General features: G+C 44.1%; 1 protein-coding gene across 4 annotated transcripts in view; it reads right to left on the bottom strand.

Annotated features, from left to right (window-relative positions):
- The window catches only part of NRP1 (neuropilin 1), a 115,981-nt gene extending 94,167 nt beyond the window's left edge, over positions 1 to 21,814 (bottom strand). For 2 of the 4 annotated variants that reach the window (XM_064444936.1, XM_064444933.1), the window contains exons 1-3: positions 21,666 to 21,814; positions 20,935 to 21,417; positions 17,496 to 17,670 (exon numbers count right to left, since the gene is read on the bottom strand). In XM_064444936.1, the coding sequence (XP_064301006.1) occupies positions 17,496 to 17,670; positions 20,935 to 21,184 (425 nt within the window). In that variant the 5' untranslated portion in view covers positions 21,185 to 21,417; positions 21,666 to 21,814. The remainder of the gene's footprint in view (positions 1 to 17,495; positions 17,671 to 20,934; positions 21,418 to 21,665) is intronic. The other 2 variants (XM_064444935.1, XM_064444934.1) reach the window with 1 other exon arrangement.
- Between the last annotated feature and the right edge of the window lie 480 nt (positions 21,815 to 22,294).

Below are 22,294 nucleotides of genomic sequence, written 5' to 3' on the forward strand. Positions count from 1 at the left end.
CTGGCTGCAGCCATGACTGCATGCCCTCGCCACGGACTTGGGGGGCTGCACAGTGGTGCACAGTGCACAATGGTTCCTCCCCAGGACAGGGTGGAAACTGTTTGACACCTGCAGCCTTGGTGAGCTTTGGGCAAAACTTACCTCCACCTGGACCAAACCTGGCTATTTTGGTCCTAAGTCCTGCCTGCCCTGAGCCCTGATCCTGAGATGGCTCACCGTCATGCTCTTTCTTTAGAAAGGTCTTTTCTGGGCTTAGCTGAGATGGCAGACCATGACGCAGAGGGGTCCTGCAGTTACCATACAGGGACATGCTTGTGTCCCTACCTCTCGCGCTCCTCCTAGGGTGGGTCAGCCCTACATGATATTTCCATGTATTTTTAAATGGAAAAATGTATGGGAAACTTCTTTTCAATAAAAGCATGAAAACTAAAGTTTTAAAATTAACAAGGAGAGCTGGTGACAAACTAGTATTTGCTTGAGAAGAAAGGCTGGGATAGGCCACGAAATAAAGGTTCTGAAACATCCTAACTAGGTCTTCTTTGGTTTTATAGGAACATTTGGTTTTACATGGATTGCTTCATTTTAGCTTTTGTGTTCTATAAAATGCAATTCCTTTGAGTAGTAAGTTGGACAAGATGATTTCCTGAGGTGCCTTCCAACCCAAATGATCCTACGATAAAATGAAGCTAATTTAATACAGCTCAGTAAAATTTTATTTTCATACAAGAATCAAAGAAAAATAATCAAATTAAAAAGATGTTTCAACATTTTGCCATCAAAAATTGAATGAAATTCATGCCAGAAATTGAATTGAATGCCTCCACTCTGCTTTCTGGGGAAAGAAAAAGAACTGGACGGTTTGAATTTAAGCCATTCCATGGCAATTGGCCTCAGAGCCAGACAATGGACTTTGCCTGGTTTATATACTACCTGTTTACAATAAAACTTCCTAATATGATTTAAACTAGTTTTTCCCATGGAAAATATTTTTTCTACCAAAGTCTTCAACTAATAGCAAACTGTGCTGCATTTTTCAGTGCAGTTCCCACACAAGCAAAATCCACCAGCTGTCTAAGTAACACTTTCACTGATGCTGGGACTGAACACATCTGGAAAATTCTTATAGTACTTTTCTGGTAAAAGCTATATAAGATCATACTTTACTAAAATGCATTTTCCCTCCAGCTTCCCTAGTGGTGATACAGCAAAAAAGTTGTTCCTTGGGATACAATAAATAACCACGTGCTTGCATATATGTGCAGATGTGTGAGATTTCTCCAGCACAGAAACATACAGTTGAAGTTACAGCAGTGACAGTTCCATTATAATCCCATTTCCACATGCTTGGAGCTTTCTGAGCTGTATTATTTTGCCACAGAGGTCTACATTTGGCCCCTAGCTCATAGGTGATATTTTTTTGAGGTTTCACAGAATCTATTAATCCATTTGGTATTACCAGAGGGTAAAGAAATGCTTTTCCTGCCTCTTAGATTCTTGTAGTCCTGTTATGGCATTGATTTTTACACAGAACTCTCTGCAGAGTTTAATAGCAATCAGCAGCCTGATGTGTCTTAATGACTTCCTCTGTGTGTTCAAAAAATGGCTAAACTTGACAAGTTGAAACGTTCCAAAGGGCCGGTGCTCACTGAGCAATAGCTCCAAGGTCAGTTTGGGATTATTGTTTTAAAGTAATAACAGAATAAAGACATTAAGATTTCCTTGAGTTTATAAAAATGTTTTGAAAATTAGTTTTGTCCTCAGAACAGACCCTGAGTTTAGAGCTATATGGCCACTTCTCAGCTTGTGCACATCACATTAGACCCACTGCAGTTATTATAACTGCAGCAGGGAAGGATCCAAATGGTAAAGGAAATACAAAGCAGTCAGGCACAACTTCATTGACTGCAGTAAAAACATGCAGACATAAAAATGGTATAGTTAGGTGGAGGATGGGACCCTTAATGTCGGTGATGTTAGCTATTTCGCAGATTTTTGTGTAAGACTTGAAAGAGAACAATCCCCTGAAAACATAAGCCTGCACAACACATAAAAGAACAGTGCATAAGAAAGTTTTTTCTGTGTCAGTCCACCTCATTTATCTCCAGCACAACTGCCAGGGGCTAGCAGTGCGACAGCATAAGGATCCTGCAGCACCTAGTGTCATCTTTGTCCCAAATATGCTAGCAATTTGTAGATCAGGGTCTTCCTGAGCCAAAAGTCATGTCCTTGTGTTTAATGGATCTCTATCATTTTTATTCTCATTGGTGTAAGTTGTCTCTGAAGCCAAGCAAACATTCAGCCTCCATAACAGTAGGACTCCTAATGCTATTTTATGTGTACTCAGAAGAAAGGGTGGTAAACCCAGAGGTTTGGGTTTTGTTGTGGGTTTTTTTTTTTTTGTTTGTTTGTTTGTTTTTTTTTCCCCCTGGATGAATTTTGTGTTCTGAAAGTTTCAGTCATGCAGTGAGGGGTGAAGAAACATAGCCAAGCAGTCAAATCGATGTAAGATAATACTTGCATTTCCTTTTGATTCTATTTTTCTTCTGTAAGTCTGTCACCTGAGTGGGAGTTTCAGGGTTGTGACTGAGAACAGGAACAGCATCAGGAAGTTGGGACTTTAGCAAGATTCCAACATTGCCAGCTCTCATGATTTTTATCATGAGTATAATGAAATTTGGTCACAGGCTTTAAAGCATCAGCTGCTGATATCATGGTATTACCAAACTTCTCATTTAAGGCAGAGGAATTTTCTGGCTATTATTATCACAGAAGAAATCCCCAAAAAGTATACTAGATAGATAATGAAAAATAAATCCACAGTACTTTTTGAGATAAAAGGATTTTTATAAAGTTTCACAAATTTTTGAGGCCTTACTTATAATGTCCAAAACTTGGAGTGGACAATATTGAAAAACTACTGTGTTTTACTCAGGAGAGAGAGAGCTTTCACATCACCCATAGAGAGGAGATAGGGAAGGACGAGGCATCAGGTGGAACAAGCAAACAACAAAACAGCCTGAAATGTTCTGAAAAGAGGTTAAGAAAAGAGGTAGATGACCTAGCACAGTTCTTCATGCATTATGTGTACTCTAACAACAGATTTCTTTTTTTGTAAATTTATTTCATCATTGTTCTAGCAGCACAAATACATTTGAAAACTCATAGGCCTCTTTGCTCCCCTACATGCACTGTGTGCACTGGAAGGAAAGTAATGTCCAAAATGAGAAAAATTCTATGAGGTACACTAGCACCAGAAAAGTGCTCTTCAGAAAAGGTTTTTCTGGAGCCTAAAATAAATAATTTTTTTTCAGTCTGTGTGAGACTGGGGAGAAATTTTGCCATTGACTTGAAGGAAGCCAGAATTTCACCCTACATGCAAGGATGGGGAATGCTCCCCCCATAGCGGGCAGAGCAGGCTCAAAATCTTTGTGTCATCTGCTTCCACCCAACAACAGCTTTATAGAAGTTAAGAATAAATAACTTAACAGCTGCCCAAGGCGCCTCTAAAGTGCTGCTTTCCCTCACTGCACATGAGAAGACGGCCATTAGTGTTGCTGCTGCTAGGTTCACTACTCCTTGGGGGACACTGCGCTTGCCGAATGGCCTGGTTTTGTGCTGGCAATATGCACACATTTGAAATAGCTTGCATTTGGATGCTGTTTCGTGCTCAGTTTTGAGTTAGTGCTGTGTCTGTTATAGATTCTTCTCATCACGGATAATGTGTCTCTTGTGAGCATGAGTCCTATTCTTTATTTTTGTTTGGATAACACTTCTCTGAAAGTCAAAAGATTGCCACATGCATTTTTACACAGCAGTATATTGTTAAAAAAATTTAAAAGCTAGAAGATGAACAAATACAAAACAATGGTGTTGTGGTTTAAATAACTATTATACTGCACTACATTTCCACCCAGCAGTCTCTAAGGGCTTCACAAACACTAATAACCACATCCTCAAATATTTACAACCAAAGAAATATTATCCTGTCTAAGGAAACTGAGGCACAAAGAAGATGATTGACTGCCAGTCAATCATCAAGCAGTATGAGAGCGTTAGCACTGTAAACAGCCACAGTGCCCTAGCACCTACTCCTGTGTACTTCTTTAAAGCTGTTAGTGGAACCAAAGGTTTGTACACGTGACAGAAGGACTTTGGTCTTTATTCCACCTACTTTTAAGAAGGTCCCATTCTGCATAAGTATTAAAGTCTGATCTTGCTGAATGGCAAAACTTTGACTTCACTCTGAGTTAATGCCATTTCAGCTACAATACTGGTCTTTCTTCCGAGAATTTCTAGGGAACTATAGAAATGTAGAGTCAGCTCCTCACTCAGCTGATATAAATCAATAGTTAGTGCTCCACTAACTTCAGTAGAATGATCTTTGGACAAATTAAGAATATGGCCCATGAAAAACAGCTTCCTTTCTTTACATATTTAAATCAAAATTAGCTGGTATCATTCAGATAAGAAAGAGCTGAAGCTGGGGTGTGGCAAGGAAAGATGAAAGATTTTCTCTCTCTGAGAGAGAGAAAATCTGGAGAAAGGAAGACTTCCCCTTGGTGCCCAAGGATTGGAGGGCAGCCAATGTCACTGGACCTGGGGAACTATAGGCCAGTCAGCCTCACCTCCATCCCTGGAAAGGTGACAGAATAGTTCATTCTGGAGATCATCTTCAGGCATGTAGAGGAAAAGAAGGTTATCAGAAGTAGTCAGCATGGACTTACCAAGAGAATGCTCAACCAACCCGATAGCCTTCTGTGATGGTGTGACTGGCTGTGTAGATGAAGGGAGAGCAGTGGATATTGTTTACCTTGACTTCAGCAAGGCTTTTGACACTGTCACCCATAACATCCTCACAGACAAGCTAAGGAAGTGTGGGTTAGATGAGAGGATGGTGAGGTGGATTGAGAACTGGCTGAACGGCAGAGCTCTGAGGGTTGTGACCAATGGGGCAGAGGCTGGTTGGAGACCTGTAACCAGCGGTGTTCCCCAGGGATCTGTGCTGGGTCCAGTCCTGTTCAACATATTCATCAATGATCTGGACAAAGGGACAGAGTGTACCCTCAGCAAGTTTGCTGATGATACCAAGCTGGGAGGAGTGGCTGACACACCAGAAGGCTGTACTGCCATCTGAGACCTGGACAGGCTGGAGAGCTGGGCTCAGGGGAACCTGATGAAATGCAACAAAAGCAAGTATAAGGTCCTGCACCTGGGAGGAGCAACCCCATGCACCAGTACAGGCTGGGGGTTGACCTGCTGGAAAGTGGCTCTGTTGAGAAGGACCTGGGAGTGCTGGTGGACAGCAAGCTGACCATGAGCCAGCAATGTGCCCTTGTGGCCAAGAAGGCCAACAGTATCCTGGGGTGCATTAAAAGGAGTGTGGCCAGCAGGTCGAGGGGGGTTATCCTCCCCCTATTCTGCCCTAGTGAGACCACATTTGGAGTGCTGTGTCCAGTTCTGGGCTCCCCAGTTCAAGAAAGATGGGGAACTTCTTAAGCAAGTCCAGCGGAAAGCTACGAAGATGATCAAGGGGCTGGAGCATCTCCCTTATGAGGAAAGGCTGAGAGACTTGGGTTTGTTCATCCTGGAGAAGAGAAGGCTGCGGGGGGATTTCATCAATACCTATAAATATCTAAAGGGAGGGTGTCAAGAGGATGGGGATGGACTCTTTTCAGTGGTGCCTAAACGACAAGAGTAGAGGCAATGGGCACAAGTTGGAACACAGGAAGTTCCACCTGAATATGAGGAAAAAGTCCTGTACTGTGAGGGTGCCAGAGCAGTGGAACAGGATGCCTGGAGAGGTTGTGAAGTCCCTTTCTCCAGAAATCTTCAAAACACACCTGGACGCGTTCCTGTGCCCCCTGCTCTAGGTGTCCCTGCTCAAGCTAGGGGAATGGACGAGATGATCTCCAGAGGTCCCTTCCAACCCCTATCATTCTGTAATTGTGTGACATATTTTCCCTTCCATGCTGAGCATATGGGGACATGTAAAAGTTACCTGGTGATCAGATGTTTATTTTCAGAGCACTCAGAGTTTGATTTCAGAGCATCAGCTGAGCTGTGGCTACACCTATAAGCATGTTTTTACTTTGCAATGTTGGGGGGCAGGGGGAGGAATAACTAAGAAAAGGGATAAATTACCTTGCACATCATATGGAATATCATGGGGTGGGAGTGTGCATATGGACAATTTCCGTGAAGTAGGGGGCTTGAAGGTAACACCACAGTAATTTATCTAGCTGCCTAGTGAGGCAAGTTCAGAAAAAAACTTTCCTGAAAAGCATAAGTTACAAGAGGCAGAGGAACTGTTTAGCTTAAACATTTTCCCTGTATATATATGTCTATATTGTAATTTGCAACTTGCAGTCAGTAAGTCAATCTAATTAATTTTTGCTAACAAATTTAGCTAATACAGTATCCAAAAATCTCTACTAGCATTTGTGACTAGCTAAGTAACACAGAAGTAGGTCTATACACTTTTTTTACAGCCATTTTAGCTATACCAGTTTAGAAACCATTATAGATAAAGCAGTACAGTCCCTGCTATACTGCTGACATAGCAAGGTTTATTTCACAGAATCACAGAATGGCAGGGGTTGGAAGGGACCTCTGGAGATCATCTTGTCCAACCCCCCTGCTTGAGCAGGCACACCCAGAGCAGGGGGCACAGGAACGCGTCCAGGTGTGTTTTGGATGTCTCCAGGGAAGGAGACTCCACAGCCTCCCTGGGCAGCCTGTGCCACTGCTCTGGCACCCGCACAGGAAAGAATTTTTTTATCATGTTTAAGTAGAACTTCCTGTGTTCCAGCTTGTGCCCATTCCCCCTTGTCCTGTCATTGGGCACTATTGAAAGGAGTCTAGTCCCATCATCCTGACACCCTCCCTTTAGATATTTATAGGTATTGATGAAATCCCCCCTCAGTCTTCTCTTCTCCAGGATGAACAAACCCAAGTCTCTCAGCCTTTTCTCATAAGGGAGATGGTCCAGCCCCCTGACCATCTTCGTAGCTCTCCGCTGGGCTTGCTCAAGGAGTTCCACATCCTTCTTAAACTGGGGCGCCCAAAACTGGACAGAGCACTCCAAATGTGGTCTCACTAGGGCAGAGTAGGGGGGGAGGATAACTCCCCTCGACCTGCTGGCCACACTCCTTTTAATGCACCCCAGGACACCATTGGCCTTCTTGGCCACAAGGGCACATTGCTGGCTCATGGTCAACTTGTCCACCAGGACTCCATTTCTGCAAAAGTCGTCACATAAGACATATTTGTACTAAGACACATGTCTGCCCCAGTACATACTGAATTGTTTTGACTATACAGAAACAAAACCGTAATTGAAATCATTAAATCAATACAAAAATCAGTGTATGAAAACTAGGCTCTAGAAGGCAAAAACTTGAGTCTCAAGGAGTACACAAGTTTGGTTAATTAAAAAGTGTAAAAATGTGCAAGATGAAAATGTAATACCCAGTAGAAGGAGCCTAACTGCCTGTGAAATGTAAGACTGACTCTTGGTAGTAAGTTTTAAGTTTAGTTTTGGGGAGACCTATTCATGTGGGAAAGGCTAAAGAGCACTGGTTTCTTAAATAATGACATGCTATGATGGGAAGAATGAGAAGCAATTTGAGCACTATTAGCTACACTGCTTGAGAGTAATAAGGAACTTGAAAATGATGTCAGAGAAATGAGATAAAGACGACTATTATACTGTTTGAAGGCCATCACCTCCTATAGCTGTGCGGGATAAATGAAAATGGAAACCAGTAAGGAACATAATACGATATGCTTATGGTATTTTGTGTTTGAGCTATTAGCAGGTGCAACACTATTGGCATCAGTGGAACTGTCTTCACTTGCTTCACAGCTCAGTGTGGCCTTGTATCTATTTTATATACCTACATTATATAGCGTATATGCTATTGAAACACAACAGAAAACCTTAAATGTGTTAGAACATTAGACTGTATAGAGTGGTTAAAATTTGAACATGCTTTAACTGTTTGTCATCTGAAATACAAGGAGATGAACCTCAATTATCTGCTATAAATGCATGTAAAGATGTTTTGAATTTAAGCCCAGATATGAATATACATATAGATAAAGTTTATAGAATTGTGGCACAAAGTCTAAGGGGTTTTGGGGAATGTTAAAAAACACTCAGCAATTGGAACATATGCCTGCTGTATTAATATATCTTATGCCTCTGTCTCCAAAACAGATTATGGAAATGACTGTGAAACAGAAAAAAAAGCTTTTATTTAAAAGCTACCTTTGCGTATTTTTTCAGATGTAACTAAAGCTACTCAAATGCAGTGACAGCGTAGGATTTCCTCTAAGAAGGATTTTTACCATGTAAAAATGGGATGTAAGCCTCCCGTTTTGCGTCTGCATCTGGCAAAGAGGAGCGATGGAAATAGGCAGCGCAGCCTATGATTCTGCATAGTGATCAAGCTAAAGCTTTTCTAAATTGCTGTTGTGCTTCCCTTGTTACAGATGAATACATCAGAGGAAAGTCGGTAGAAGTTGTCTGGCTTAATGACAGATTGGCACAACATCCTACAACAAGGCGAACTTTGATTCTTACCCATGCACTTAGCAATTTGTCCCAAACCTTCACTATTATGAGCTAAGATTCTGAAGAAGAAATGATAACTTATTTATGGTGATTTATGAGTTGAGGGGACAAAAAAGAATGAAGCAGAATTTTTTACTGTATTGTAATTTACTCTGTAAGCATCTGAAATCCATTGTGATAAAAAGTAATTATTAATTTGTGTAGTGCCATAAATGTATGTCCCAGCTATTAGCCCTGCACAAGTGAGTCTGTGTTTTAATTGACTTCAGCGGGACTGTTTATGTGAATAAGATGAGCAAAACTTTGGCTGTGAGGGAGCATTTCTCAAAGCTTGAGGCAGAATAATCACGCGGGTGTAAACAGGCCTCTCTATTTTTCTCTAGGTTGCCAACTTCCAATTTAAGAAGGAGTGTTGTAAAAAACCGAAAAAGGACTATCTGTATCTTCCTTTCCAACATGAAAAGGAGCAGGGCATGGCCCCAGCACAGGGCTGAGCTGTGAGGGTGGCATGTGCCCCCCTGCAGTGGGCTCTGTTTCACATGGGGGCACAGAGCAGCCCACAGTGTGAATATGCAATGGAGCCCAAGCTGCTAGGAGCATAATGAAGGGATTAATCCAGGCTCTCATTCAATGTGAGTCTCGGACTGTCTGTATTTAGGGGAGGCATAGGGCATGTGGCCACTGCAGCTCCACATCGGTGTGGAAGGCAGCAGACAGCCGCCCAGTTTCTCCTGTACAACAGCTGGTTATTGTGCTTCTGGGATGTGCATAGTTTCTTCTGGAAGAAATCACCACGTCAAATGGGTGTCTCTTCCACATATGGAGATATTTTCTCAATAGTCCTTCTGAGCCATCTAAATTCTTCATTTTATAGCATTACGTAAAATACTTGTAATGCTATTAACATGCAAGATGAGTCTAAATACGCACAATCTTTTCCTGTTTAAATGAATTATTATAAAGCTCACACAGTTCACAACCAGCTTTGTGGATCACAGAGTTTCACAGTACCTTATGTGTGAGAAACAATCAGATATTTGACTTTTTGAGGTTATGTTTTTAAAAACCTTTGATACTGTCCATGAAAATCAATTTCCTCCATGGAAGTTTAGGGCTTGGGAAGGGGGTTATTCTCACATTTTTGTGAATTCCTACAGAAAAGCAAATGACCTATGCTCCCCAAAAGTTGGCAGGTGACTTATTAAACTTCTCTCAAATCTCTTTCAGGAAGTTCATTAAAACTCTATTTGGAAATGACCAGGTGCTTGCTTCCCACAGTGCAAGAGCGAAATCTGTCACCCTGTTTAAAAAATTGTTTGGTTACTTGGGATAAAGAAATAATAATTATACCAAGCTGTGTGGTTTTGTGATGGAAAACTGTGGCTTGGTGAGAAAAGTGCCAAGGTCAATGCAATGAAAGACCCACAGTGAACTCAGACCTGATTTCAGAAGTCAGTGGTGGATGGAGGCCAGGAGAAAAAAGTCTTTTCTGTGGTTCACTTGAAAACACTTTTTAAGATTCTGGATAAATATAACTCTCTTGCTTGAGAGAGTTTCTAGCTTGAAAAAATATCATTAGAAGAGATTTTTCTATGTTTTATGAGGATTGCTGAGGCTGACAAAATTACCTAGTTTGACACTGGATCCTGACCTAAATACTATGGCCAAGTCAACTAATAGGAAAATAGTAGGGCTAAGCCTTTTTCGTTCTTTATTCTGCCAAACCACTGCCTCTTGCAATCAGGATTGATTACAAACACCCAATTAAGAGGCATTTGGAACATGATCTGAACACTAATCCTGTCTCTTTTTCTCTTTATACCTAATTATCAGCCTTAAGATGGGTATTAGCGCTTTAATTAGTAGATTTACTTTAGGAACTTCTACATAAACTAAGAAATCTATATGCATAAATGTGTGTATATGTGCACAGTCTTAAAGAGGTGCATGTAACACATATGCCTATATTGAAGTAGTTCTGTGTGATATATAAGTCTAGACATATACATGTGAGTGCATGTATATCCTCTTTTCAGGCATAAATTAATTCTTTGGAAATACTACAAAAGAAAATAATTGAATTTGGTTTTACATCAGCTGTATAAAAATCTCTATATCATAATTATCAAATTATGATCCAATGTTATAGCTTGCAAAAAGCTATAATTAAGAAATTAATTTTCAGCAACACTTAGGTTTTTGTTTTAACTACATTAGCACAGGAGAAGGCATGGAGAGGAGACCAGGGTGGGGTTGAGTGAAAACATATTGAGTGTTTCATGGGGCTAATACCAACGACTCTGAGTTTCAATTTAGAAAGGACTCAGCCCTCTGTTCTGAATTTGTCTATCTCTGTCCACAGAAAGGATGAAGGATTAGGCTCATCGGAATCCATATTTGACCCTCAAAGTTTTTCCTCTCTGAAGTGTATCTGGTTGTAGCACATCAAGACAAAATTCTCCCCACAGTTCACTTAACTGTCTGGATTAATAGAAACACCTGTATATAATTGTTATTATAATTTTAAGGTGCTATGGTACAGAGACTCAAGTCAAGACTCTACTGTGCCAGGGAATGCACCCATGCACATAAAGCGCAAAACCAGGCTCTGCATCCAACAGCTCAGCCCCAAATGCAGGCAAGCACAGACTCTCTAGCTATGACCAGGCAGTTTGGTCATGGTTTCCCTAATACCTTTTCCTAAGAAAACTCAAACCCAAACTGCTGCTCTAAAAGAAAGAATTGTTAAACAGTTTGACAATAGAGACTTTCACAAGAGTTAACTGCTTGAATAAACAACAAAAGAGTCTGTTTATTACACTGTGTAATCAGAAAGACAATAAAGTTTCCAAGTTCTTTCAACTCTCATTTAGTCTCTAAAGCACAATAAAATAACAGCGTTATCTTTCAATACTTGCATCTGATACTTGTGTGTAAATACATACTGAATCCTGTAGCAAAGAGCACATACTTGCATATACTTTCACAATCCAGAGCTTTCAAGTTAAGGAAAATTATTAGTTGTGCATGTGTGGTAGGGGTGGTAACACGCTCCATGTCTACTGCAACAAGTGTTTTCTGCTTCCCTGATCCTGCACAGGCTCTGGGCTGACTCCTTTGCTTGGCATGGTTTACTGTAGCCTTCCAGAGGGTATCAAATAGCAATGGTCACCAGCAGGGCTGTCTGGAGTCTAGCAGCATGCTCCCTGAGAAAGCCTTTTGTGTGCTTTATATGAAGTAGAGAAATGCCCTCAAAGTGCACCCAGAAACATGAGATGTCGTGTGCCCCAAATCCACTGTAACAACTCATCCTAAACTATGTCAAAAATACTTGTTTCTGGTTTTGGGGACAGAATGAAGGATGGTCCCCTTCATCCCTTCAGTACTCCCAGTGCTGATCTCTCAGTAACCCCAACAGCTCTTGAGGGACAGATTTCTGGGAGACAAGGGTGGGCCTGGGTCTGGCCTTCCCAGTGGATCGGTGCTGGGCCCCACATCCCACTCATGGCTGTGTCGAGCCTGGCTTTGACAGAGAGATTCAAGCCTTTGCCAACCTCCTGCACTGAAGTACGCAGTGGAGTGGCTCAAGGCGATTTAGTTAGCTCAAGTGTGGGCTGGGTGATTTAGTTAATCCAAATCAGAGCAAGCATGGGAGCACGGGTGTTCCTCCAGCTGCTCTCAGCAGGTGAGGAGGGGACATTCCTGCCTGGCTTGGATATCTCGTCCTGGGGCAAATGGCTAAAAGCCTGACACTGACGCCCAGAGGAGGCGAGGCAGGTCATTAAAACCATATTTCTGTTTGAAAGCCCTGAGGCCTTGGCTCCTTCAGGCTTGTCTGCTCAACCATGGGCCTGAATGAATCTGCTCCTTTGCTGGCTCTGCAGCTTACCTCGTGTTGTCAGCTGCAGTCACCTCACTGCCTGCTGCGCTCAACAGCACGGGAGGGAGAGGGAATTAGGAAGCTCTGACTGACATTTGCTGTCAAAACAACTGATACAGTCATAAACCAGTCCTACAGGGCCTGTGCTGCACCCTTCCTCACAGCCTTAAAGAGTAACAGGAGACAGCTCTGTGGAAGCAGAGGGCAAAACTCCCATTGCTGCCAACAATGACGGGTCTGCACTGGGCCCAGACCCTCCATTACACCTGAGATGTCCTCGGTGCAGTTTGTGGCAGCAGTTCAGGGGTGGTAAGGCAGGCTCTAGCCACACCTCTGGGAAGTCAAAAGCATTCACAGGACCCTTCTGACAGGCAAGTCTTGACAGACAGCCCAGCCGATGTCCTTTACTGGCGGCTCTCCTCTAGATGGGCAGGCAGGACATTTGCATCACTGCATTGCCATGGCGGCTCAGTGCCATCCACGGCTCCTCTTACTTCCATCAGCTCTAACCCTAAGGGCTCAGACCTCCTCTGCACAAGGGAAACATGAGACACTAAGTCTGCACAAAGCAGACCTCGCTGCATGGAAGAATAGGAACCAGGATTTAGACAAAAGTAAATGAAAGCTTAAACTTTGCAGAAACTAAAGAAAGGCTGAGCCATGGCTTGCCTTGCTCCTGTTTATTTTACCAGCCTCAGTTTGTTATACATACAGATTTATAGCATAAATCCATTGACATTATTTAGAAATAAAATGGATGGATGAATTTCTAACATCATTAAGGTCTATAGTTCTGTGGGGTTACAATTTCACTCTGTAGGTCTGGATAGCTATACTTTCTTCCTTACTCAAGGATCTGGAGGAGCTATTTTCTTCTATATAAACAAACATAGGTATTTTTTGCTCTGTATTCTATAACTGACTGCAATTTCTATACAGCACTAATCTCATCAGTGTAACTAATCCCTGGTAAATGCAATATAAAGAATAATTATCTATGACATGTCTCCTTCTACGACTTGAATGTTTCCAAAATGGGCAATTTTTCCATTCCAAGTGATTTGACGGCATTGTGTATACACTCTATAGTTGTCAACCAAGGATGATATTTACACTTTATGTCTATAAATGATGGCCAATAAACCAATTGTGTTGTGTCATATATCTATGAAAACCTTGTGAAAAATACAGTCAAGTCTGGCAACAAAGTCAATAATTTGTCAGTAAAGGAAACCACTATTGGGCTTTCTCTACCCAACCCTCCACCTTTCTTAAGCCCTTTTCTTCTGAAGCTTCACATTCATTTTCTTAATGTTTTTAACCTAGTGTCTGTGAAATTTTTATTGCTCCCTAGGTAATGACATCTGATCTGAATGTAACCACACACCTATTTGCTCAGCAACATTTGTCACAAGCCATTATAAATTATCATGCTGATAGTGTGCATTGCTGGGAAACCGGAAAAGTTCCATAAATTCAAAGTACTGTATCAGTGACATTCTTGTTTATTATCTAGGTATAAAGTTTTACTAGATTCAAGATGGCTACATTTACACAGTAGGGTACTTCAGCAACATGAGACTTGTACAGCTTGCACTAAGTGCTGAAAAGCATTTACCACATGCAACAAACACTGGAGCATTTTAACTAATATGTAGCCATATGTTTTGTCTCTTCTATTAATTTTAACCATGTTCCTGATTCAAAAAATGCTTGGCTATTATTTGGCCTTGCTTGAGAAAAGGCAAAAAGGCAAACAGAAACTACTTTTCTCTTAAAGTACAACCATAATTTCTGTTTCTTGGCCTCCTGAAGAGGAGGCATAATACTCATTAAAGTTAAAAGTTAAAAAGAGACTGTGTATTTTTTTATTATGTATGTCCTTGATAACAATCTGTGGTTGACATGATTGTATACTTCCCGTTGAGGCCCAGTATTTCCATTATGCTGGTTCAGTAGTTCTGGCTAGAAGATTTTTTTATTAGATGAACCTAGCTTGTGTGAACATATTTTTAATTATTTGCTATCTTTATTCTTCAAAACTGTGAAAGTTGAATCCTTTGGAATGCCTCCAGAAAAACAGGAATTTTTACCATGTTTGCTTGAAATTTAAAACAACTCAAATGGTTCTGATTGTCAGAAAAATCATACATATATGAATTTTATTAGGAGTCATTTGAGAAATACCTATTCATTAAAGCATAGCGTAATAACTAGGTAAATCAAGGGCATATTTTTAAAATTAATTCCAAACCCTAACATACAAAGAGACTAACTAGGAACAGCTTCAGTACAGCTAACACTTAGATTTGCTGCTTTTGATTCTCCTCAGAGAATCAACCTTTCACCAGTTTTACATTTCAACACATCTAGCCATCTATGTAGAGTAATATTCAAAAAAGTTAAATAAGGTCTCTTGATTTTCTTGCTGACACTACAGAACAAGAAGGTAATCTTCCCAAAGTCACATTGTTTCCTTCCCTGGGCTCAGGGGGTCCTTGTTATTAAAGCTGTTTTCAGCGCTAACTAAGGTCTAAGATGTGATGAACAGCATTATAAAGAGGATTTTGGGAGCTAGGCCAGCAAGCTAATCTTCTCCTCCACTCTACTCTAATTGTATGGGGCATTTTTTGTTCCCAGACATGAATTCCCCTATCTCTCATTTTCTATCTGCATTTCATATTTAAGTGCTTATTAATTTCCAGTGCTAAACCTTTCAATAAACTAGAGTGTAACCTAAATTGCACATTTCTAGATTGCAGACTGAGTTACTAATAAACTATGTATATTAGGAAATCAAAATGTACTTAGCTGCAAAACCAAAAAATCTTGTGATGTGTATTATTGCATTAACCTCCTGTTGTACCCAATATTTTGCACAAGGAATGTGAATTTTGTAAGTAGACACTGAAATTTCAAACCACAGAGATTGTTGACAAATTCCTGTTGCTGAAATCATTTTCTATTATTCTGGTCCTAAGTTTTTTGGCACAAATAAAATCCCTCTCAAAAAGAGCAATTTTAAATATAAGTGAAGTAGCAGCTGAGTAATTTAGCATAGCCTGGAAGATTAGCATTTCAGCATAGACCAAATAACGGTAAAGTCATCACCATCGCATACTGCAAAGACAATGCAAACAACCCTGTCAGACCTCCTTCTACCCACTACCATCTCGTTACTGCACTGGGCCCCCTTCCAGAGGAAGAAATAATGCAGGGGGAGAGTGGACAATGAATATTGAGAAGGAAGCAATGGAGGGAGGGAGTCAATCCCTTCCCTGGATCCAGTTCAGCTCAGTCTAGTACTGTTTAGCACAACACTATGCCACAAAGATTACTTGTTCTTCAAATAATTGTATGCTGTACACCACTTTACTGCTGTCAAAGACCATGTTGGTTTTACAGCGTTGGAAAAACATGTATTCTAGCAAGGAACAAAAAGAATTTGACACTGAAATATGCTTGATTTAATTTCCTAATCTCTATCTAAAAGGCAAAGAGAGACAAACATTTTAAAGCATTTGCACTGTCCCACAGAACAAAAGCAAAGCCTGTATCAAGAAGACATAGGGAAGTCATCCATTGCCTGAGTACAACAAATTAAAAATTAAAGAATGGGAAGTCAGCATGGGAACATATGGCGTGAATATGAGCTGCAGTTCCAACACCACAGTAAAAACTCATTTCAACAAAGAGTCAGTTAAGTTTTATGAGCACAGGGTTTTCCTGCGTTATCACTCTACTATGGTACTGAAATGCTGATGTATACACAATTAGAAAAAACAACAAAAGCAGCAACTAAGCACCACACCTCATCATTAAAGAACTTTATTTTAAGGGAAAATCAGTAATTATTATCTAAGTAATCAATTTATTAAGTAATAGGAACAAAGATGTGCTTGGTAAAAATTAAGTGCTTGAGTACAGTCGCTCTCTTTCTCTAAGTCCAACACTCTAACCTCATGGTCTGTTATAACCACTCCTGAGGATGCTTTACAGGACCAAATCCTGTAAAATCTTGGATGCTCCCATGAAATGCCAAACACCAATGGCTACTGAGTTTAATCTCTTTCTGACATGCAGAAAAGACCTTGACTGGCAGCATTAATGAACAATAACTCTCTTGCATTTGTCAAAAGGGGGTGAAAAAACCATGATACTCAAGAAATTTTTAAATAATGAATCACTGAAATATTTTCTTCATGAAACAAGTAGGCTGAATTTAGAGGGCATGTTGAAGAGGGGAATGATCTGACCATGTGTTGCCTTGTGCAAGTTATGTGGTTTCCAGATTTGGGGAAAGGCAGGGAATGGCTTCTGGGAGGCTCTGACTCCCCTTCTCACTCTTGGAAATAGATGGTCAAAGGGAATGCATGCACAAGGGAGCAAAGGGAGCCTCAGCTATCCCCTTGCCCTCTCAGGGCACTACTGTAGAGCAGGAGAAGGGGAAAGAAGAGCTACTGGCTATAAATCAGCAGCAAAGGGAAAAAGGGGGAAATATGACTACCAGTCCTGCAGTCCACTGCCCCTTAAGGGGTGAAAGTAAATGCCTGACTAACTCTGCATGAAGAGGATTTGGCAATTTATAAATTGCCTGTTTCTGCCACAGGCTGTTTGTAGCTGTGGGGACACAAAATGAAACGCTAGAGACTTATGCAAAAAAGCAAGCAGTCCAACAAAGACGCAACGGTGCCTCACCCTGATCGCAACCCAGAGCGCACATCATCACCATCATCCACAGGCCTCTCCCATCAGGCAGACAGAATTCAAATATACTTTATAAACCTCAAGAAGTTGTAAAGATGTTTTTAAACTCCCGCCCCCGAGGATGCTCCGCTGAACGCCTCCTGCGTCCTGCCACAGCAAACGCCGGCCGCAGCCCCCCGGCAGCGAGGGGGAGCAGCGAGGGGGAGCGGCCCGGGGGCGGCGGGGGCCCCGCGGGCGCGGAGCGGCGGGGGCCCCGCGGGCGCGGAGCGGCGGGGGCGGCGGCGGGCCGGCAGGTGGCGCCCTGGCGCTCCGGAGCGCGGCGCCCGCACTTACTTGCAGTCGCGGTCCTCCAGGTCGAAGTGGGGGTTGAAGTTGATGAGGATCCTCTGGTAGGGCTCCGGAGCCTGGATCAGCCACTCGCATTTTTGGCTGGGGTGGTAGGACTGGGGGTAGCCGGGAGAGGTGAGGTACCCGGGGTTTAAAATTTTGATCGTGTCGCCGCACTTATCTGCAGGGGAAGCAAATGCACAGGGATTTTTTCAGTTCGCCCTGGCAAGCGCTCGGTTTCAGCCCGCAGCAGCGAACCACCCGACCGCTGTGGAAGTGCTTGCGGGGGGTGGTGGTGGTGGTGGTATTGTGTATGTGGAAGGAAGGACAGACGGTTTGCAGCCTGCTTCAAGCAAACTTTTGCTGCATCCTTATGCCTTTAACGCAAAGGCATCTCTGCTACATTTTACCAAAGGAAAGAGGCCTGCTTCTCCATGCCCGGCCTTAAGTTCAGAGGCTGGACAGACAGCAGGTAGCAGAAGATAGCCCATTTCTAAACAGCACCCTTTCAAAAAGCCCCCCACTCTGAGCAAACACTGCCCTTTGCAGGGTTAAAACCTTGCATACTCACAACAGTGTTAATGTTGGCTCAGAAGGGTGTCTGAGACTCAATTATCTCCAAAAAGTATAATCTTCTTAAGTACAAAGTTTTAAGGAAAGCTGGGAGGAAAGCTAAAAGGATGCCATTTGACCCCCTGCCCAGCTACAGGATAAGCCTGGTCTGTGTCACTGACCACTGGGATTGTCTTGGTGGATCCAAACTCATTCGGAGCAGACCCACCCTTTGTTTTATCAGCCCATAAATCTAGGCAGGTTGAAATTATCTGTGCTCCTCAGACCAAGGCTAGCAGAGAACAAAGTAGGTTTAGTCAAGCAGAAATCATCCACTGTTTATTCCTTCAAGGAAGTTTGTTCATGCTTGGAGACTGCATCAAAGTAATGGAGCAGAACAACATCCTTTCCTCTTCCCTCTGTCCCTTCATTCCCCGAACAACAACAAAGATTTATTTCTAATAGCAAAATAGTTGCAAAAGTTTCCAGGATCACCAAATGTAACTAAGAAATGTGGCATGCTGCATCTTGCTCCTTTGGCCAGCATTATCAGGGTTGCATTTTAAGGTTTACAGGAAAAATAAAAAGGGACAAGAAATCCAACCTACACTGTCCAGTGCAGTTTGTGTGCTGGTTTTTTACTACTACGGATTTCTTTCTCTAGATCTTCAGGGACGAAAAACTTTCTCCACATATTGATTGTTTAATTCTGAGTAGTAAAATATGACAGTAAACTACAGACAGGAAGAACGTCCACACTAAAAAGCAAGACTATATATCACTACATCCTACACTACATAATGGTACATACAGGCTGCAGTGCTGTATCCAATATGTTCCCTGTGAAAGCAAAATGGCATTCCTTGCTCTCAGCATGAATTTATAAATGTACGGGATTTTATTGTAAGAAAAGCAGGTCAAATGGAAATGAAAGAGGAAGTGCACATCAAAAATGCATAAAGCTACACTCTTTATAGAAATTTTCTGCCATAAATTAGGTGGAAAGGGGATGTTACGTACTCAGCTGTATGGTCAAAACCCAGATACTGCTAAGCATGTTGCTGGGAAAGCCTATCTTATTATTTATTTCCTCTTTGCCTTTGCAAAACAGGCTGTTTTCCTCTGACCAGAACAAAAGGCGTTGCACCTCAAAGCTCAAAAGCTGTCACTGGTGATCTTGCTAATCCGCTGTCTGGGGCTCTCAGGGAATCTTGCCTTTTCCTCTCTGTGTAAGCACACTCGGAAAGTGATCCTGTCTCATTAAACCCACTCCAGCCCTGCAAACAACATGGCAGAGTCTGGCATCTGTTAAATGCCTGAAATAAAGCAGTGCTACTTCAGTCACTTGACAGAGTCACTTCAGAGGACGTTGAGGTGGACTCACTACCACCAGCGCTCCTTAATCTGCGACTTCTGGGAAAGTGACAGTGTAATAAGATAATGTGGTCTGCTAGACTCCCTGGCTCTGTGCAATCTCTCTCACACTTGATTAAGAAGAGCAGTTTCTAATGACTTTGGACCATTAGTTCTAAATAAGGTTAATGAATTAATTTAGCAGACACTAGTAGTACATGTAGGTGAAGGTGGCATTAGTAGGTCTGGTAGGTTACAGGGGAGGTTAATGGCCTTGGTGACTCCAGCAGGGCCCCACATTAACTGCTCATGGTGGAGGCTTCTGCCCAGCAGCCTGCCCTACTCCTCCCCTTCTTTTAATGGGGAGAAACGATTGCCAAGACCACTGGGTGCCCCCCTCCCACTCCTCAGAGGGTGCAGGACTAGGGGCAGTCCTGGTTTACTTGGGAGCCAGGGAGATGGCTGCCTGCACCCCTCACCTGGGCTGGGGGGGTGAGCAAAGTGCATCCTCTTGGAGCATCCCCAAGCCAGGCTTGGCACATGCCTCTAGTGCCTTCGCTCCTGCACCACGGTGCTCAAGGAGGCAACTTGTCCTGATTTAATTAAGCAGCCTCCTCAAAATATATTGGGAAAGAGATTAACTTCCATCATAAAACATGCGATTTTAATACTCTCTCTCCCACAACACTCCGCTTGCGGTCCCTTATTAAAACAATATACCAGCGTAAGTGGAGGGTGCTCTCTTCTTTTAATTACTTTGATTGAAAACTCAGTCAGGCAAAAGTAAATATTTGATAATTAGTTAATAATAATTGCCCAGGATTTTCCGGCAAAGGAAAACTCACACGAGCTGTTTCATGTGTGAGAGCTAAACGTCAAGCAGTCCCACAATTAGACCGTCTTTAAAAATGCATCATGCAGTGAAATATTCACGGTGCCCTGGCATTGTTCGGGGAAGGAGGAGCATGCTGCTTCTAATTAGTTGTGTTTTCAAGGGCTGCCTGATAGTACGCGAGCTACATCAGTCATTTGTTACAGGATTTCTCTCTCGGAAGAGTGTCTTGAGCCTTCACAGAGCAGCTCAGCCTCTCTCTTGGCACTGTGCAAGTTGCATGTAAACTGCAGACTTGGGAAAGGGGTAGTCTAGAGAGCTCTCCGTTTGAAGGCTACCCACAGGTACACACACAACTGGTAAAAGGCACGATACTCTGAAATCTTATGCTTCGGAAAAGGAAAGGAGGGGAGAGAGAGCGTTGGCTTTAAAGCGTTCATTATCTTTCAGGTATCGAAGGCGAGACTTATTTAATTGCCTATGGGAGGAAACATTATTAAGATAATTGGCTGTCCTAATCTAGTGAGAGCGAGCAGCCCGCTTTATACAACAACCCAAAAGAGCGGAAAATAAAGTCGGAAGGCCGTGCCAGGGCGGGCGATCCTCGGGCCAGGACCGCACCGCCTCCCTCCTCCGGCAAAGTTCCCCCAGCCGGGCTCAGGTCGGTGCGCACCCGGGCTGAGACCCCACGTCCCCCGTGACACTCACCGCTTCGCAGAGCCCTGGCGAGGGTGAAGGTGAGGGCTGCACAGTGCAGGAGAAGTCCCCAATCCATTTTCCCTTCCGACAGCAGGGAAAGGAGGAAAAAAAAAAAAAAAATGCCCTCCACGCACAAGTCTTCCTGGGTCTGAAATCCTCCAGCGGAGTCAGGAGCGGAAAGCACGGTCCGCAAGGGCAGTCCCGGGGGCAGAGGGAGGGCCGCTTCTTTCTGTGCCTCAAGTCGCCCGCATCCTGTCATTTAGCTCCGGCTCCCTCTCCCTTTCCCCACACTTGTTCCTTCTCCAGGCGCCGTTGCCCCTGCCATTCCCAGAGAGACTAGAAAGCCAAATGAAAACGAGGGAGGAAAAAAACCAAACAAACAAACAAAAAAAAACCCCAAACACACAAACAAGACAGACAAAAATCCTGGCGGCTGCTGGCACCTCGGGAGCGCTCTGCCGGGCGGGCTCCGGGAGACGGGGCGGGCGTGCTCTGCGGAGAGAAGGAAGGGAAAGCGGGCGTCAGCGGGGACCAGCCGGGCGCTGGAGTTTGGCAAACTGCGTGTCCCCCCCGCCCCACGCCTGCCCCGCTCTCCCGCTGCGGCGCGGCCGCGGCTCCCGCGGGGCCCCGCAGCCCCGGGGCGGCGGTGCAAAGCCCGGCGGTGCAACGCAACGCAACGCGCGCCCGGGGCGGCGGGGCCCGGCAATGCCCGGCGGGGCTCGGCAATGCCCCGCACTCACCTGCCCCGGCGGGAGGCGGGCGAGCGAGCGCGCTGCCGCCGCAGGGGCTCCCGGCCGGCCGGGGAAGGAGGAAGCGACCGGGCGGCTCCTGCTCGCAGCCTGAGGAAGAGGAGCGCAACTCAGCGGCAATAAGAGAGGCCGAGGAGCCGCCGTCTCCCAAGCCCCAGTCCCCTCCCCCTCCCCGCCCTCCTCCTTCTCCTCCTCCTCCTCCTCAGCCCCCCAAGACATCGGCGGCGCAGAAGAACCAACAAACAAACACAGCAAGCCCCAGCCCTGACACCCAGCCGAGGCGGGGGCTGGCTTGGGGGGACGCGGAGGGGAAGAGGGGGGACGAGGGGTGGCTTCCCACCGCCACGGCAGGTAAAGCCGACCCAGGCGGCGGCACCCACCTGCGCCCCGCCGCCCCCGCTGGTCCTGCGGGGCCCCGCGCACCCTTGCCGTGCCCTGCCCGGCCCCGGCCCCACAAGCAGACACGCACCCACGCGCACCCCAGCCCACCTCCCGGCCCGCTCCCTCCGCGGCGCCCCGCGGGCACCCTGCCCCGTCCCCTCCCGGGCCACCCCCTTCCCCACCCACCCACCCACCCTCTTTGTGTTTCGTGCGAGCGTGCAGACAAGCACCCGGCCCCA

This window comes from Phalacrocorax carbo, chromosome 2, assembly GCF_963921805.1.
Source record: "Phalacrocorax carbo chromosome 2, bPhaCar2.1, whole genome shotgun sequence".
Taxonomy (NCBI): domain Eukaryota; kingdom Metazoa; phylum Chordata; class Aves; order Suliformes; family Phalacrocoracidae; genus Phalacrocorax; species Phalacrocorax carbo.